The sequence below is a fragment of the Chinchilla lanigera genome, unplaced genomic scaffold (genome assembly GCF_000276665.1).
Source record: "Chinchilla lanigera isolate Chin_1 unplaced genomic scaffold, ChiLan1.0 scaffold00054, whole genome shotgun sequence".
Taxonomy (NCBI): Eukaryota; Metazoa; Chordata; class Mammalia; order Rodentia; family Chinchillidae; genus Chinchilla; species Chinchilla lanigera.
The window spans coordinates 8,575,196-8,591,873 of record NW_004955455.1 but is presented as its reverse complement, the minus strand read 5'-3'; the positions used below and the strand labels follow the sequence as shown (position 1 = coordinate 8,591,873).

The window sequence follows — 16,678 nt, the reverse complement described above, 5'->3', positions numbered from 1 at the left end:
GGGACACCTTTAGCTTAGAGCTTCTTTTGTAATACAGGAGACAGAGAAGGCCGCCTGCCCCTGTTGCCTGAGATGAGAGTGGGAAAGACCGAGCGCCATGAGCACAGCTACGTTAACTATGGCTTTGGGCAGGTTCTTGATCACTCTGGCTTTCTGGTTCCTTAGCTGGAAGGAAAAACATGAGACTATCTCAAAACGAAAACTCTGAAGTCCCTGACTTTAAGATGTTATGAGAAGAGACACTGTTCCCTATGTAATTCATTAGCAGAGTTGCTAGTCACTGTTTGTTATTAAGTGAAACTTGCCAGGGAAGTGTTCCAATTCTTGCTTTACCCCACTGAGTGCGGATGGAAAATGACAGCACATTCCGTTTGTACTGAGGATAAAGGGATATCGTGTGTTTGCATGGTCACAGCGTTTTCAGGCAGTTCGAGTTAACCCTCCTTTTGCAGTTGACAGTAGGCTGCTGAGTGTGAATTTCTGGAAGACAACTCTTTTTTTATGCTGTTCAGAATTAAATGTGTGATCAGTGAGCTTGGCTTTCATCTAGCAAGAATTTGAGCAAACCTTGCATGTGAGGTTTCCTTGTACAAAATGTGTGCCCAGCTACCTCTCACCAGAGATGTAAGCATTTCTTTGACTGAATATGGAGAGTGTGGCTTTCTCCTGTTCCACAATAGTCGCTTTCCTCCCCCTCTTTCTTCTAGTCCATTACTTAGAACTTGATACTTGCAAATTACTACCCTCCCCTCATGATCTTTTGGTCGTCAGTGTATGCTCTCTGGCTGCACTTTGGGCTTTTCTCTTTGAAAGTTATGCTCCTCTCACCCGAAGTCAAACATTCCCTGCCACTTTCAGAGCTTTTCTCCGAGCTGTGCAGCAGTTGCCCAGACACAGTGCCTGCCGAGTGCTCTTGGGAGACAGACAGAAGTGAAAATGGCACAGGAGGGAAGCTGGATGTTCTGTCATCCTTAGTCGGCAGCACATGCAGTCACCCAGGGGCCAAGGACTTGCTAAAATACTGGTTTTCGAAACAGGGTGTAGACACTGAGTTTACTTACTAAACTGCTGTCAGAGTGGAAATGCAAAGGGCAGTAGGAGCCAGCACTGTGAGAAAGCAGATGTGGATAGCGGAAGAGCTTGCGGGTCCTTGGGAGAACAGCAAAGCTTCGTTTTCTCAGATGAAGTGGAGCAGATTTGTCATCCTTTGGTCCCTCAGAGGATCAAATGCCAGAAAACAGAAGTGGCTTAGTGCAAAGACAAGGAACTGAGGATTGAATTAGGTAACTAGAAGGAATATCTCTGTTTTCACTTGATGGTTAGGTGGGATCTGTGGCTTATTAATCAGTACGTTTTGGTCCTTAGCTTGCAGCCCTGCGGCTGTTAATTATTTGGCTTCTGCAGTGTAAGTTAGCTTTTGGTGTAATCCCTTTAAAATTTCGACTTTCCCTGCATGAGTCATGTTGATGAATTGTAGAGAATGAAGAGGAAAATGAAAGCTCTGGTCCTTCCTTTCTCTGACAGGTTAAAATACACACATAAAGCTCATTACGTTCCATCTAGACTAATTTCATTAACCAAATTCTGTTAGAAGGAAAGCAAAGCATTTAGAAACACAAAATGTAAATAAGTGTTTTTGTGACTTCGCTAACCTGCCACTGTTCCCTGAGCTCTGTGACATCTCCCTTCACTCAGGGCTCAGAGCAGAAGGCAGGCTTTCGCCTACACAGGGCTAAGTAGAGCTAGGATGTGATGTCCTAGACAAAGGTCAGGGCTCCCCTCAGAGTGGTAGCATGTCCCAGAGAAAGTTCTTTGAAACAAATCAGAACCTCTTGGCTGTTCTTGAGTACTAAAATCATTTTTTCCAGGAATTTGTAGAGTTGAATAACTGGGTTTCTGGGCACCTAACCAGTACTGCAGCTGCCATTGGAATGCTGGGTTACTTTAAAAGCAGTTCCATAGACTGGAATCAGCAGCTGGGTTGAAAAACCATTTTAATAGCCTTTCCCTCTATTGCACTAGACTTGATACAATGTATGAATCACAAGCCATTTTGCAGGCTTTAATAGCCTAATCTGGCAGACACAGTGATGAGTTCCTCTTCTGCCTCCCTTCCTCTGATGAGGAAAATACTCTCTGCCTCATTATTCTGAGAATGGCTAGATGGAGATTTGGCTACTTACAGGGATTAAGTATCTGATATCCATGCCCACAGTTAAGATAACCCAGATAAATGCTCTGGTGATACCTCCATGTGAGGGCCCTTGGATGCTGCTCAGCTTCATTCACTTCTTTAGAACAGCTGTCCAATAAATGTCACCACCTTTGTCCCCTGTGATGGCAGTTTTTGTAAAGAAGCCAAGAATGGAGGCTTTCTATGCCTGGAGCGAGGCAAACTGATTAATAACTGTGGGAGGAGGGTGGGAGATGTTTAAGCCATCTGTCATTGGCAGCATCCTTCTGTGAACAATAGGACCGTGATTTTCAAGTGTCCTTCACTAACTTAAGCTGGGGGAAAAATTGTAAAGGCTGCAGGAATAAATCTGAATGGCATATTGTACATGTAGAAATTTGTGGTGTTCACTTTTTATCAGAACTAAATCCGGATTCTGGGGCTGGAGGACAGATAAAGCAGAAGTTGTTAATGGTTACGAAGCAAAGGTAAAAGGAAACTCTTAAAATAAGATTTAATATAGCTATTTAGCTTCTATGCAAATGAGGAGTCTGTTCAGATTTTTTTTTCATGCATCTGTGCCATGAAGGTCCTCTGGAGAATAAGTATTGTCTAATGTGTGTCTCACTTGGATGTTTTATCTTACTTGACTTTCAGAAAATGGGATAGCATGTCCTGAGGAGGTCTCTAGCTATGCCATAGAGAGACAGTGTTGTAGAAAGAAATAAGTACAGAGAAAAGACTAGGTAGTCATTCTTTTAACTCTCAAAAGAAGAAAGAAAAAAGAAAGGATTAGATTTAGCATACTTGTTGGTTTTTTTCTTATAATCTGAATGGCTTTAAATATATATATATGTATATATGTGTATATATATATATGTATATATAGATATATATAGTTGCTTTTTTGTAAGTCTATCATTTTTTAGCTCTTAAGGTTTTTTTTTTTTAATCAGCCAAATTGCAACCAGTAGGCTCACAGCCCATTGACATGACATCAGTGAATTTAAAACATTGCTGTAGTAGTAGAGACAACTATCTGTCCAGTAACCTGGCATTTTGTCAGCTGGAAAGCTGTTTGCTGACCTTTCCTGAGTCTTGCAGTACAGCAGGGATTGATGGCTTGCAGGGATGGAGCCAGGTGCTGCAGGGTCCTTGGATGGCCTCTGAGTGGACAAAGCTCACGTCATGCTCAGCAAGATGCGTTTAGAAACAGTAGTTTTAGTGCTGAGTATGTTTTCTGCAGCTTTCAACACTGGGAACCCACATATGGCATCAATAGTTAATTCTCTGTTACCTCTTGTATTTAGCTTTCAGATCACTGTATTCCAATAACAGATGATCTCTTCTGGCAATTATAGTAGTTTTTTTGTCAGTAGACAGAACAGCTTTTCAATAGTGACTTGCTGGGTTTCTCTGAACCTTACAGGTCTAGAGAACCTGTGTTCACTCCTCCTCCTCCTGTCCAGCAGATGGCTGTCTGAATCAGTACTATTAGATTACCACAGATGAGTGGAGGTATTGGAGAAAGGGTTGGGTCTTCTAGTGCAGTAGGAGCCCACCTGGGAAACTTACTTACAGGACATTTGTTTGAGACCATTTAGCAACAAGAAGGGCAAGTAGGGAGATGCAGCCTGTCACTGCTAACTCCTCGGTATTAAACTCAAATATGGAGAGTAACTGCTGATACAGTTCTAAGTTGATTGTGTATTTTCTCTGAAGGATCCTAATGATTGTTAACCATTTTTCATTTTTATTTTGCTGGATTTTTTTTTTTTTTTTTTGCTTCAGCATTCTTGCTCGTGCTATGCTTATTTTTTGAGTTTTGATTCCCTGTGTCACTGTTTTCTTTTGCACACATCTCTCAAGGTTTACACAGTAAACAATGTGAGTGTGATAACTAAAATACGCACAGAACATCTTACTGAGGAGGAAAAAAAGAGATACAAAGGTAATCACCACTGCCTCCCACCTCTGGTTTTTTCTTTTCTTTTTTTCTCTTCTATATTTTTAGTCTAGAGAGAGCCTTTAAATTTGGGAGTAATGTGATTGGGAGATGCTAATCCTAACCCTAATTTCTTATTATAAAGATTTCCTTAGACTGATTCATTCTTGGAGTGTTTCTCCATAGTTAGGTTCAGCTGTTATTAAAACTGTTCATGAGGGCTTGTTTATGTGTTCTGATGAACAGTTGTTACATCAGCCAAAAAAGTAGATATAAATATTGCAGAACATTATCATTGGAATGAGTGATTTAGTTTAATTATTGTGATAAAAGATTTGAATGGTGCCTGGGCTCTGAGCCACAACACTACCATTGTATAGTGGCCATATCCTGGCTCTGTCAGCTTTGTGGCCTTGTGAAATCGGGAACCTACTGTGCCTCCGTTTCCTCAGCAATGAAGCAGAGGTGATACCAGTGCTTTGTTAGTGTAACTGAGAGAATTAGGTAAGTTGCCCCATGTAAACCTTTAGAATACTGCTTACGGCATGTGGTAACCAACACCATTACAACTGTTAGCGTTGCTCCGATTTGACAGATGAGGGAATTGAGGCCCAGCACACACGTAGCCAAGATGAGATTAGAATAGAGATCTGGCTCACTTCTAAATCTAGACTCCACAATTCTGCTTGGGTTTTTATAACTGTTCCTCTAGTTTAGAGATCCTAATAAAAAGTATTTGTAAGGGATAGATTAGCTTTTGTGGATGGTTTTATCAGCCTATCTCTAAATATATTTTCTAATGCAGTTAGCGTGGATCACAAATTTTAAAAATGTGATAAGGAACTTTTTCTGTAGCCACAAGTAAGATGTAATATTCGACATTAAACTTTCCCCCCACCTGTAGCGGACAGGAACCCACTGGAATCTCTGCTGGGAACTGTGGAACATCAGTTTGGTGCTCAAGGGGTAAGTTGAAGCCACATACTTGTAGAGCAGTGTAATGAAGAGAATGAACTTCTGTGTCTTTCTGACGGCACTTAAGTATATCAGGAGTAGGCCACTCTCTGAAAAAGTTAGAGAACTCTCAAGTAGGAATTTGAGAATCTTTTGGAAGAGAATTAGTTGAATGAGCCTGAAAATAAAGATTTTAGAGAGGGGATTACTTATGGAAATCAGGTGAGAGATCTTTCATCCAATAAACTACGGATCTCTCTGTAAACATGAAACTTGGAAAGGATTCAGGACTCTGTATTGTAACTGAGCACTTTAACATTTTCTTACTTGATCCCCATGATAACTGTATGCTCTTGGTACAAGGGATATCACATAAGGTCAGTAAAATGAAATTTCTTTTCCGGGGTCTAAGGTAGACAATGACAAGAGGTGGAACTTAAACTCCAAGTTCAAATCTCACACTTTCGAATTTCTCTTTTTTCTATAATTGGGGATAAAAATGCAAAAGAGAATAGAGAAGTATTTTTAAATGGGGAAGACTTGCCATGTGGTTTTACAACAGCTTTTTAGATTTGCTTGCTCCATGCAATAACTTAATTTTAAGGAGTTAGTGATTAGACTCTCCTGATCTATAGTTGGTTAACATGTCTACCTCAGAGACCAAGTGCCGTAGGCCTCCACTTGTGAGCATCATTTGCCACTTCTGACTCTCCTGAGTTCTGGCTCAGCAGGACCTCACCACGGAGTTTGCCACCGCAAACAACCCCACAGCCATCACCCCTGATGAGTACTTCGATGAAGACTTTGATCTGAAAGACAGGGACATCGGGAGGCCAAAAGAGCTGACAATTAGAACACAAAAGTAAGAGCTAGTTGGCTGCCATTTTCAACTTACGGGTTATTAAAGTCATGCTATTTTATGGTGTTGGGTTCAGTCCTCTTTCTGCCCCTTTCTTTAAGAAGAATTTTTAAATTATTTTATCTGATGAAAGCCACAGTAGATTGCCCTTCTGATTAGCCCTTTTCAAATAGTCTATAGATGAGAAAAAGAATTCTTTTTTATTTTGGTTCTTTTACCATCAAGAAGTCTTGACCAATCAAATGAAATGGTTTTCATAAGCTGTCAGTTTCTTTGTGTTTCCTGTATGGCTGTTGCAGGGGTAGGTTGTAATCCAGGTCATTTATCCAGTTGCCAGATTTCAGAGTGATCTGAATTTCTTGTGGCAGTCCTTTAACAGTTCTGAAGTAAGAGACAGTAGTGGGGAATAGTGTGGCGTAAGGAGGCTGGTGTTAGCCAGCCTATCACATAGCAGTGATCCACTGTCCCCATCTTTTCCTGGTCTAATCCTGCAGGTTTAAAGCAATGCTGTGGATGTGTGAAGAGTTTCCCCTCTCCCTCGTGGAGCAGGTCATTCCCATAATTGACCTCATGGCTCGGACTAGTGCTCATTTTGCAAGACTGAGAGATTTCATCAAACTGGAATTCCCACCTGGATTTCCTGTCAAAATAGGTACCATTAAATAAAAGCAGCAGTATAAGTTGTACTCTTAGTTACGGGGAACAGAATGTGCTTTATGGAATTGTAGCTCATGAGGCACAAGGTATCATACAATAAATACAGTGGAAGAGATCAGAATTATCCTCTGATTTGATTTGATTTAAAGGAGTGTCATGATCTTTAGAATATGTGCTGCCGAAGCGAGCACAGGAGTGTCATGATCTTGGTTCATATCAAAATTAGGAGATCTGCAGCCATCAGTTCTATTTATAGATGGTGCTGACAGAAATAAAAAGGTATGCAAGTATGACATATTCATTGTTTTAATGTCAAATCTTACACTAAGTAAAACTTTAGTTAGATAATTATTTAAGGAAGCCAGTTGATACCAACATTTTTTTGATATATAAATTTATTTTATGGCCTGAAATAGTATCCATAATGCTGTTATGGTATTTGTGAGAACTTTTAATTTTGAATAGTTGTATGTTTTGACACTTGAATCCGGGCTCAATCACTTAATCATTGTGATGCTGGAAGAAAAGGCTTAACTCTGAATCTGCATCTCAGTTTTCTCTTTTGTGCACTGAGGAGCGACGTTATGAGGATTAAATTAAGTCATACTGATAAAAAGTGTCTGAAACAACACCAGCTTACTAAGCAGTCAGTAAATGATTACTATTATTGTTGTTCTTAGTAAAGCTTATTTATAAAAGCTTTTATTTTGTTAGAAATTCCCTTGTTTCATGTCTTAAATGCACGGATTACATTTGGAAATGTTAATGGCTGCAGTACTGCTGAAGAAACTGCATCTCAGAACATGGAAGGGACCCTGGCTGATTCAGGTAAAAAACAAAGTTGAGCTTTGTGACTTAAGAATAGCAATTCATATATTCAATCACTATGCTAATTTTCCAGTTTGATATCTTATGAAGTAAGTTTTTATGTTAGATAAGAAAATTTTAGATTTAGTTTAGATTAAATGAGAAAACAACTTGTAGAATCTGTGATGTTACCTGTATTAGAAAACATATTCTTAAAAATCAGCTTTATTGAGTGTCATGTACATATGCTCAAATGGTCTAATTTTAACTGTGAGAGGACAATGCATTTTAAGAAATATATGCATCTGTCAAGATGCGTTCACAGTCAAGACAGAGCATTTCTAGATGCCTCCAAGTTTCCTCATGTTCCTTTGTTACCCATCCAATTCATGTATTTGGATTCTGTTTTAAATGGATTTATTTTCCAGCAATCAGTACGTAGGAATATAATAGATTTTTGTATACTTCCAATAGCTTCTTTTGTAGATTTCCTAAGATTTCTTACTTTCATGATTATGTTGTCTATAAATCGATACAATTTTAATTTTTCCTTGGAAGTTATTTAAGCCCTTTATTTTCTTGCTTTAGTAATATGTCTAGCACATCAAGTACAATGTTGAATGGGAGTGAGAAGAATGGATGTCATGGCCTTGTTCCTGACTTTGATTAACATGTTTTTGGTGGTGCTAGGAATTGAATGCAGGGCCTCATACATACTGACCAAGTGCTCTACCACTGAGCTATATCCCAACCCTCTTGTTCTTGATTGTACGTTTCATCATTAAGTATGATATTAGATATAGATTCTTTGTGAATGACCTTGATTATATTGAGGAAACTTCCTTCATTCTCCTAGTTTGTTGAGTTTTTTTCTTTTTGGTTGTTTTGCTTGTTCTTTTGTGATGCTGGGGATCAAACCCATCGTTGAGAATTTTTATCATCTTTCAGTAGTGATTTTTGTCAGCTGGTTTTTACACAACAATGTGATGGTAATAAGGGTTTTCTTTTTAGTCTACCAGTATGATGAATTAAAAGATAGTACTTTAGTGTATGTAAATTAAAACTTCAAACAAAAAATTAGAGTTGCCAGGCATGGTGGCATACACCTGTAACCCAGGAGAACTGCTGCAAGTTGAGGCCAGTCTGAGACTACCAAGTGAGTTCAAGGCCACCCTGCACTACATAGCAAGACCCTGTCTCAGAAAAACAACAAAATTAGAGTCAACAGTAATATACAACTTTACAACAGCAAGCAGAAACACCAAAACAACACCCAGATTTGGAGGCAGATTTATTTAACTTTGGACAGGCACTCACAGGGAATCAATTGTCCCTCAAAATATCTGAAACAGTGTCTTGCTATGTAGTTCAGACTGGCCTTAAGCGTACTTTGTAGCCCAGGCTGGTCTCGAACTTGCAAGGATCCTCCTGCCTCAGCCTCCCAAGTGCTGGGATTACAGGCGTGTGCTACCACGCCCGGCTGTTTGGTTCTTATAACATGCATCACAGTGACCAGCTGTTTCTAGGAGACAGAAATAACAGGAACTTGTAACAGAAACTGTTACTTGGGCAACTAACAGACTGGCTGGGGGGCATTTTCTGCTATAACTTTACACTCCAATGTGGCAATAAAGTTGGATAATATTACATATTCATGACTTGCATAGCAAAGGAACATTCATCTACTCTTATCAGGAAAAGTAAATTGGTATGTATAATTTCTTGAAAAAAAAATTGGCATTACTTAGTAAATTGAAGACATATCTACCCTATAACCTAGCAATTTCTAGGTTTGTACCCCAGAGAAATTTATACATATAAGTATATGGAAACCCTAATAATAAATAGTAACATTGTTCATAATAGCAAAACTCTGGAAAGTAGACACATGTCCTGAGATCATAGAATCTACTAATTGTGTTACATTAATACTACATTGCAATAGTGAAAATACCCAAGTGTATCAGAATTGGTAAATCTCAAAAACAATGTTGAATGGGAAAAAAAATCTAATTTGATGAGTAAATCCCGTGAGAGTCCATTTATGTAAAGTTAAAAAATGGGCTGAACATTTTTCAGTTTATGTACTGTGGAAAAATTCCAGAGAAGAGCTAGATAGTAAAAACCAGTATCTTAGTTATGTGTTTACCTGTGGAGCAAATGAAAGGAGATACTGGTAAGGAGGGTGTGATACTGGTTACATCTTGTGTGTTTGCCTAGAAGAGAGATACACAGGCATTGTATTATTACAGTTGTATTTTAAATGTGAAGATATGTACTCATATTTACTGTATTTCATAGATTTTTTTTTTTTTGGAACTGGAAATCAAACTCGAGACCTCACATTTGCCAGGCAGTTGCTGTGCTACTGAGCTATCTCCCTAGCCCCTATATTTCATTATAAAAAGGAAAAAAACTGGTGTATGACTAGATATGTATGCACATACATGCCCACCCGCATCAATATCCACCCTTACATATCGGCCCTCAAAGAATACAAGTAAACACTGGCTACCTTTGGTGCTTGGAAGTAGACCTGGCATAGGGAGAGAACGTTGCATTTTTCATTTTATAATCTTTTTTAATTTTTGACCATATTTTAGTTTTTTCACTAAAAAAAAATCAAGGCACCAAGAAGTATTCTGATACTTTCTACTGTCAGAATTCTCAAAGTTTCTCACATAATAGTAAGCCTTGATTATGTTTGGGTTTTTTTTTCTTTTCTTTTCTTTTCTTTTTTTTTTTTTTTTTGGTGCCAGGAATCAAACTTGGGACCTTGCCGCACAGGTGCTTGTGCCGCTGAGCTATATCCCCAGCTTAAGCCTTGACTATGACTTTTACTTTAAGATAAGTTCTTGCTAAATTACCCAGGTATACCTCAAACTTGCAGTCTTCCTGCCTAAGCCTCCCCAGCCCTGGAATTATGGGTGCATGCCACCATACCCGGCTGGTGTGCGGCCAGCTTGAGCAACACTGTGAGACCCTGTGTCACAAAGGGGGTGAGGAGGTGGCCTGGGGATGTCGCTCAGTGTTCCAGCACTTGTGTATGCAGTAGACTAGTGGTGGTAAACCCATGGCACACGTGCCACAGCAGGCTGTTTGTATCAGTGAAAGCTCTAAAAGGTTTGCCATCACGCTAGACCCGAGGTTCAATTTCTAGCACTACCAAAAGAAAGAAGTTGGGAGTGAAGATTTGTTATAATTAAATCAGATCCTGGACTATTGTCTTTTGTGCTTCAGCTTCCCAGTTCACAAATTTTGAGGTTGATCAATCTGTGTTTGAAATTCCTGAGTCTTACCATGTTCAAGACAATGGAAGAAACGTGCATTTGCAAGATGAAGATTATGAGATAATGCAGTTTGCCATCCAGCAGAGCCTGTTGGAGTCCAGCAGGAACCAAGTATGTCTGTCAGAATAAATAGCAGGGCTTGGGAAGTGTCACCCTCTGGTTTGGCCTGTTTTTAGGCAACCAAAGGCATATTCTAAATAACAAGCTTGGCACATTCGTGGTATTTACATAGATCATTTTATATCTTATGCACCTGGTCGCTTACCAAAACTTACTATATTAAGAGACCATCTGCATAACCCTAGTCAGTGTCATTCACAAAGTGTCTTCAGATAGACTTCCTTTTTCTTTATATTCACCCATGGAGCTAATAATTGTGTATTTTTTGAAGTGTGCTTTATCATTTTCTAATATTGAAGTAGTAATTTCAGGCTACAATTGATTTACACTATCAAGGTTTTCCTAAATATTACAAATGTTAGTAGTCTTAGATGAAGGTAGTGATGTGGACTTTAGCCCCCTTCCTCCCCAAGGAAGACCAAACATCATGTGGGAAGAAAATGGCTACTGAGTCTATGTATAGTTTTTTTTTGTTTTTTCTTCGTTTTGTTTTTTTGAGATAGGGTCTTACTGTGCAGTTCAGCCTGTCCTTGAATTCACTATGTAGCCCAGTCTGGCCTCAAACTTGCAGCAATCCTCTTGTCAGCCACCCAAGTGCAATCCTCCTGTCTCAGCCTCCCAAGTGCTGAGATTACAAGCATACACCACCATATCCAGCTTGTAAAAATTCTTTTACTCAAATATCGTGTTCAGTCACGAGGGCTATCATCTCCTTAAACCGAGTGTTGTCCAAAACATAGAGCTAAGACAGGACAGACCTGGGTAGCTGTCTTTTGGTGTTTCAAATGGTTGCCCTTCCAGACCCCACCTGGCTGCAACAGTCTGAGGCTTGAGGTCCTCCTGCCCACCGTACACTTCTGTCCCCTCCCTTCTGTGGTGCCCAGCTCTACTCTGATGTGTCTGGTCTGCTTTCTCTACCCTCTGGTGTGTCCTTGGCGCCTGCTGACCATTTCTTTGGTCACTGGTTTCCTCTTTCCCTCCATTGCTCATTCAGCAGGTGTTTGCAGAATGTTCTGTGAATTCTCTGGTGAAAAATCCCCAGCCCTGTCTTCATGGGACAGCTAAGCTTTGAGAGTAGCACCCACCTTCCAGTATCCCCAGTCGCTCAAGCTTTCTGCTTTCCAGTTTTATCCTTCAGTCTGGAGCGTGGGTAATGTGAGTCATCTTCCTTTACATCCTCTTGACACCACCACAGACCCATTCACAGACCATGCAGTTTTCTGAAGCTGCTGGGCCGAAGGCCAGGCTCCAGAGCAGGCAGATTCCCTCCGGGATTCCCCCAAACACCACTGTTGACCCAGTACTCTTCCTTTCCCCATGGTAGTGAGCTTATCTTACTCCCCCGAATCTTCATAAACCTTGTAGGCCGTAAGTTTTGGCAAGGTGAGTCGTCAGAGTTCAAGATGACAAATACTGAATCATTTTTTCTAATCTTGCTCTAAAAGAATTCCCTTTTTTGGGCACTTAGGTATTCCCCAAGGTTAGCTGTTTTCAACAGAGTGATTATGTGTGAAGTAGGAGGTGGTGGCCATGAATTAGGATAATACCTCACATACCCTAGACCAATGGCAGCGAACCTACAGCATGTGTGCCGCAGCAGGCTGTTTGTTATCATTAAAAGCTCTAACAGGTTCACCATCACTGCCCTATACCAAACATGACCTGAAGTTTAGGGGTCATTTTCACCATAACCTAAGTCCCTATTAGTTGGTGTGTGTTTGTTGCTTTTGTGACAGGGTCTCGCTGTGTAGTCCAGACTGGCCTTGAGCTCGTGTAGCCCAGGCTGGCCAGCTGTGATCCCCCTGCTTCAACCTCCGAAGCGCTGGGACTACAGCTGTGTGACACCACACCTGGCTGCTAAGTCCCTATTAGTGTTTTGCACAGCACTGTCAGTAATAAGCATGTGAGTGTTAACTTTGTTCTTGCGGGTTTCATTTCCTTATCAGTGCATCAACGTGTCTTCTATTCATGTGCATCGCTTTTGTTTTCACTAGGAACTTTCAGGACCAGCTCCGAATGGAGGGATCAGCCCAACACACAGCTATGAAGCCCAGTATGAGAGGTAATTGACTGACCTCTGATGATGTGGCTCTTGTCAAACTGAGGTTGCAACAACCACTTAATACATGGGCAGATGAATGGCACACTGTCTAGGAGGACAGATGTAAGTGGTTAGTTCTCCTGCTTCCTCCTGTAGCAGTTACTCATTAAACTAGCTCTAACCTCTTTACAGTGTGTGTCAAAAAGGGGTGATAGAAGTGCTGCACGTAGAACAACTGATGAAGAACCTAGGTTTTACCTTTCAATTTGCAGCCTCATCACCAAGTAGATCTCTGAACATTGAGTTTTTCTCCTATACGCAGCACCTACACCCCCACAGGATACATGGTACTGTGCATAGAAAGTGCGTGGCACGGTGTGCATTTGGTAAGCAGTTAAAAGTGCGAGAGCCAGGTGTGGTGATGCGTGCCTGTAATCCAGCACTCAAGAGGCTGAGGCAGGAGGATCATCACAAGTTCAAGGCCGGCCTAAACTACACAGCACGACCCTGTCTCAAAAAAAGAAAGAAAAATGCAGTTATTGCCACCACCATGATGCCGATAGTAATGACTGTCTCTTTTCTTCCTTTTTTCCAACCAGGGCAATCCAGGAGAGCCTCCTCACCAGCACTGAAGGCCCGTGCCCGGGTGCCCTGAGCGAGACAGGCCGTTTTGATAGCGACTTGCAGCTGGCCATCGAGCTGTCTGCCAAAGAGCTGGAAGAGCGGGAGCTCCGGCTCCAGGAGGAGGAGGCTGAGCTCCAGCAAGTCTTAAAGCTGTCTCTCACTGAGAAATAGACTTTTCTGCCCACTGGCTGCATAAAGCAGAGGCCCTGGGCTGCACACGAGTGCTATGTCAACCGAAGCCCTGGCGCTGAGGGCCTACCCTTGGTGCAGATGGCAGCTGCCCCTTCTTTCCACAGAGGTGCAAGACCAGGGACACCCAGGCCCATCCAGATGCTCCCAAAAGTGGAAAGAGGGGATTGGCAGGTCCCATCTCCAGGCTCAGGGGAGGAGAGCATCGTCACTTTCCATTAGCTGTATAGGCTTGCAGGTCGCATTTTTACTACCAGCTTTAGACAAAAACCCCAATGCACGCAGGTTTGTAGATACATTTTTATCAAGGAGTGATAACAAAACAAGTTATTGCAGAGTCAGGGTGCTTTTATATATGAGAGCAGCAGCAGCAGCCTTTGTAGAATGGTTTGTGAGTTTAAGACCTTGTACTGTTCACCAAAGAAATGGGTTGTGCCGATCTACTCTTTATTTTTACCTGTATATAGGGTTTCTAGAACATTGTCATTATGCCTCCTCCACTTCCACCTATTCCATTCCTTCCACCCCCGGCTAAAGTTAAAGAGGAGATATATACAGGATCTATTTTAGATTGTGGTTACCTATTTGCATCAAATTAAGATATACAAATGACCACGGATGTTGCCTTAGCCTTAAAAAATTACTAATAGTTTCAAGCCACCTTACTCCACATACTGAGAGATCCAATTTGAATTTATAGAGGCAGTTCCTTTGAGAGCAGGATCCTCCGGGCTAAACCTAAGGCAGCTAATTCTGTCCCTGAAGGAGCAGCTAGGGGAACCCATGGCTTGTTCTTGAAGTGGGCAAGCTGGCCCCGATACTGAACCAAACCAAGCATGTGTTCAGCACCTGCTCCAGTAAAGGATTTTTGGAAGGATAAATGGAAGAAGCCTAGGAAGAACTGGCTGCATGTTTTAGTTTCACGTGAGAAAGGGGTGGATCTGAAATTAGAAAGGGAACTAACATGGAGCCCAGCGGCACTTCATTCAAAAGGGAAAATGATAATGCCATGTTGCTTTTTAGAGTTCAAATCAACATCTTTCTGGATAAATATATTTTTTAACAGAATCTTTTTATTATTTTTAAAAGATATAAAAATAACTATTCCCATCAGTAGCAATACAAGGTTATAAATTTTAACCAGATTTTCTCAGGCCTTTTTTGAATACCTTTAGTAGTTAACTATTTTGTCTAACCCTCCTGTAAATACTTATCACGTAACAGACCCCTGGGAACACAGCGAGGACACCTCGTGCTCATTCCCACAGGCTGCACTGAAATAACCTGGTGAACGATATCCTCCTCTGTTTCATACCTGTTTCCTGTTCTGCTTCTTTTGGGATAGGGAAACATAAACTACTGTCCCAGTTAATGTCTGTATGATACAGTTAGTGTTGCCAGTAAAACATTCTTCGACACAAAGAACTGTGCTTTTAATTCCATATAGCCATCCACCTTTTTTTTTTTGTCATGGTCTGACCAAAATTCCTTCTGTATACAAGAGGCCAGTATAGGCAAAAATCACATTTTTATATGCAGCTTGGCATTTTGTTTACTTGGCATTTACTATGAGTGAAGTCACTTGGGAATGGCTGCAGGTAGGCCACAATGTTTACTAAGGTAAATCATAGGTAATTTCTGTGTTTGCATTCCATTGCTCTGCTTCCTGAGGTCTATGACTTTGTCCCAGGAAGTTACTTAAAAAGGGACTGACCATCATGACAACCTGTCACAGCATTTTTCATGTGTTCTCTCTTCAAATAAAATAAAGACTGCTTCTGTAGAGGGTGCTCTATATACTGTATCCTGGACAATGTGAGTCTTGTCTCTTTGCACATTACTTTCTAGTTGCAAGTGTCAGCACATTGCTCAGTTATGTAAATATACAGTTGCAAGGGGGCACGTTCGTGTTAGCCTACCTGCCCAAGTTACACAGTACACACTCACCATGCAGCTTGTTCCAAAGTGTCCAGTGTTGGGCTACTGAAGACACCTCTGCCGATGCCTCCTGGGGGTGTGCTGGCTCTTGCAGAGGAAGGCAGCCAAGCGCAACATCAGTTCTGAGCGGACATGTGCTGTCCTTTAAAGCCGAAGTGCTTTATGAGGCTGTTCTGACATATCCGGATGATAACTAGGGCTTACAAACTCATCCTACACCTACATATGCTGCTGTTAAACAGAAAATGCAGTGGCTAGCAAAAGTTCTGAGTTCTAGAAATGAGGCTCTGCCACATGGGAACGTGAAAAGTTGCTTTGCTTTAGGGGGTAAGTAAAGAACCATACTTTGAACCGCAACAGTACTATGAAGAAAACTTTCTAGGTTAAAAGGTGTAGCATCTACAGGTGATTTAACTAACAACTGAAATTTTTTATGTTATTTATTTTTTTACCTTAAGGTTCATTCAAGCTTGAATTGAGCTTTGAGCAATTTCTACTCATAAGACACTGTAGGAACTAAGTACAGCAAAGTGGCTACGACATTCTGCTCCATAAACAGACGTCCACATCGTACATAACGTGAGGTGTCAAGGAAGCAGAAAAGTCTGCTCTTGATGACGCAAAACAAATCTCCCACTCTCCTGCTGAACACAGATAACATCAAGAAGGATAAATAGAACGATGCAAAGTTTTTCTTCTTTACACTACTGGGGACTGAATCCAGGCAGTGTGTAAGCCGGGCCTGTGTTCCACCATTGAGCTCTATTTTTAGCCCAGACTGGAAATTACAGGTGACTGTTGGAGTAAAAGTCCCACCCAGACTTATGTCTAGCAATATATGTGGGTTTAAGATTAAGGTCCAGCTGGACGTATGCAATATAATATATAGTAATATAATGTGCGAATAGTGCTTCAGGGACCCCAAATTTCATGCAGTACTAGTCTTCTTAATCTTAAGAGTTTAGTATTTTCTAACATAACTCATTTTATCTCTGTTTTTTTTTTTTTTTTTTTTTTGGTGCTGGGAATCAAAACTCAGGACCTTGAGCTTCCCAGGCAGGCACTGTATCACTGAGCTGTA

At 40.9% G+C, this 16,678-nt stretch overlaps 1 protein-coding gene across 2 annotated transcripts in view; it reads left to right on the top strand.

The window, feature by feature from the left end:
• The window catches only part of Ankrd13a (ankyrin repeat domain 13A), a 34,473-nt gene extending 19,005 nt beyond the window's left edge, over window positions 1-15,468 (top strand). The window contains exons 7-15 of one of the 2 annotated variants that reach the window (XM_005396429.2): window positions 2,595-2,661; window positions 4,043-4,124; window positions 5,023-5,084; window positions 5,804-5,934; window positions 6,426-6,583; window positions 7,303-7,416; window positions 10,636-10,796; window positions 12,800-12,867; window positions 13,446-15,468. In XM_005396429.2, the coding sequence (XP_005396486.1) occupies window positions 2,595-2,661; window positions 4,043-4,124; window positions 5,023-5,084; window positions 5,804-5,934; window positions 6,426-6,583; window positions 7,303-7,416; window positions 10,636-10,796; window positions 12,800-12,867; window positions 13,446-13,641 (1,039 nt within the window). In that variant the 3' untranslated portion in view covers window positions 13,642-15,468. Of the gene's footprint in view, window positions 1-2,594; window positions 2,662-4,042; window positions 4,125-5,022; window positions 5,085-5,800; window positions 5,935-6,425; window positions 6,584-7,302; window positions 7,417-10,635; window positions 10,797-12,799; window positions 12,868-13,445 lie in introns of both variants that reach the window. The other variant, XM_005396430.2, reaches the window with a different exon arrangement.
• The last annotated feature ends 1,210 nt before the right edge of the window (window positions 15,469-16,678 follow it).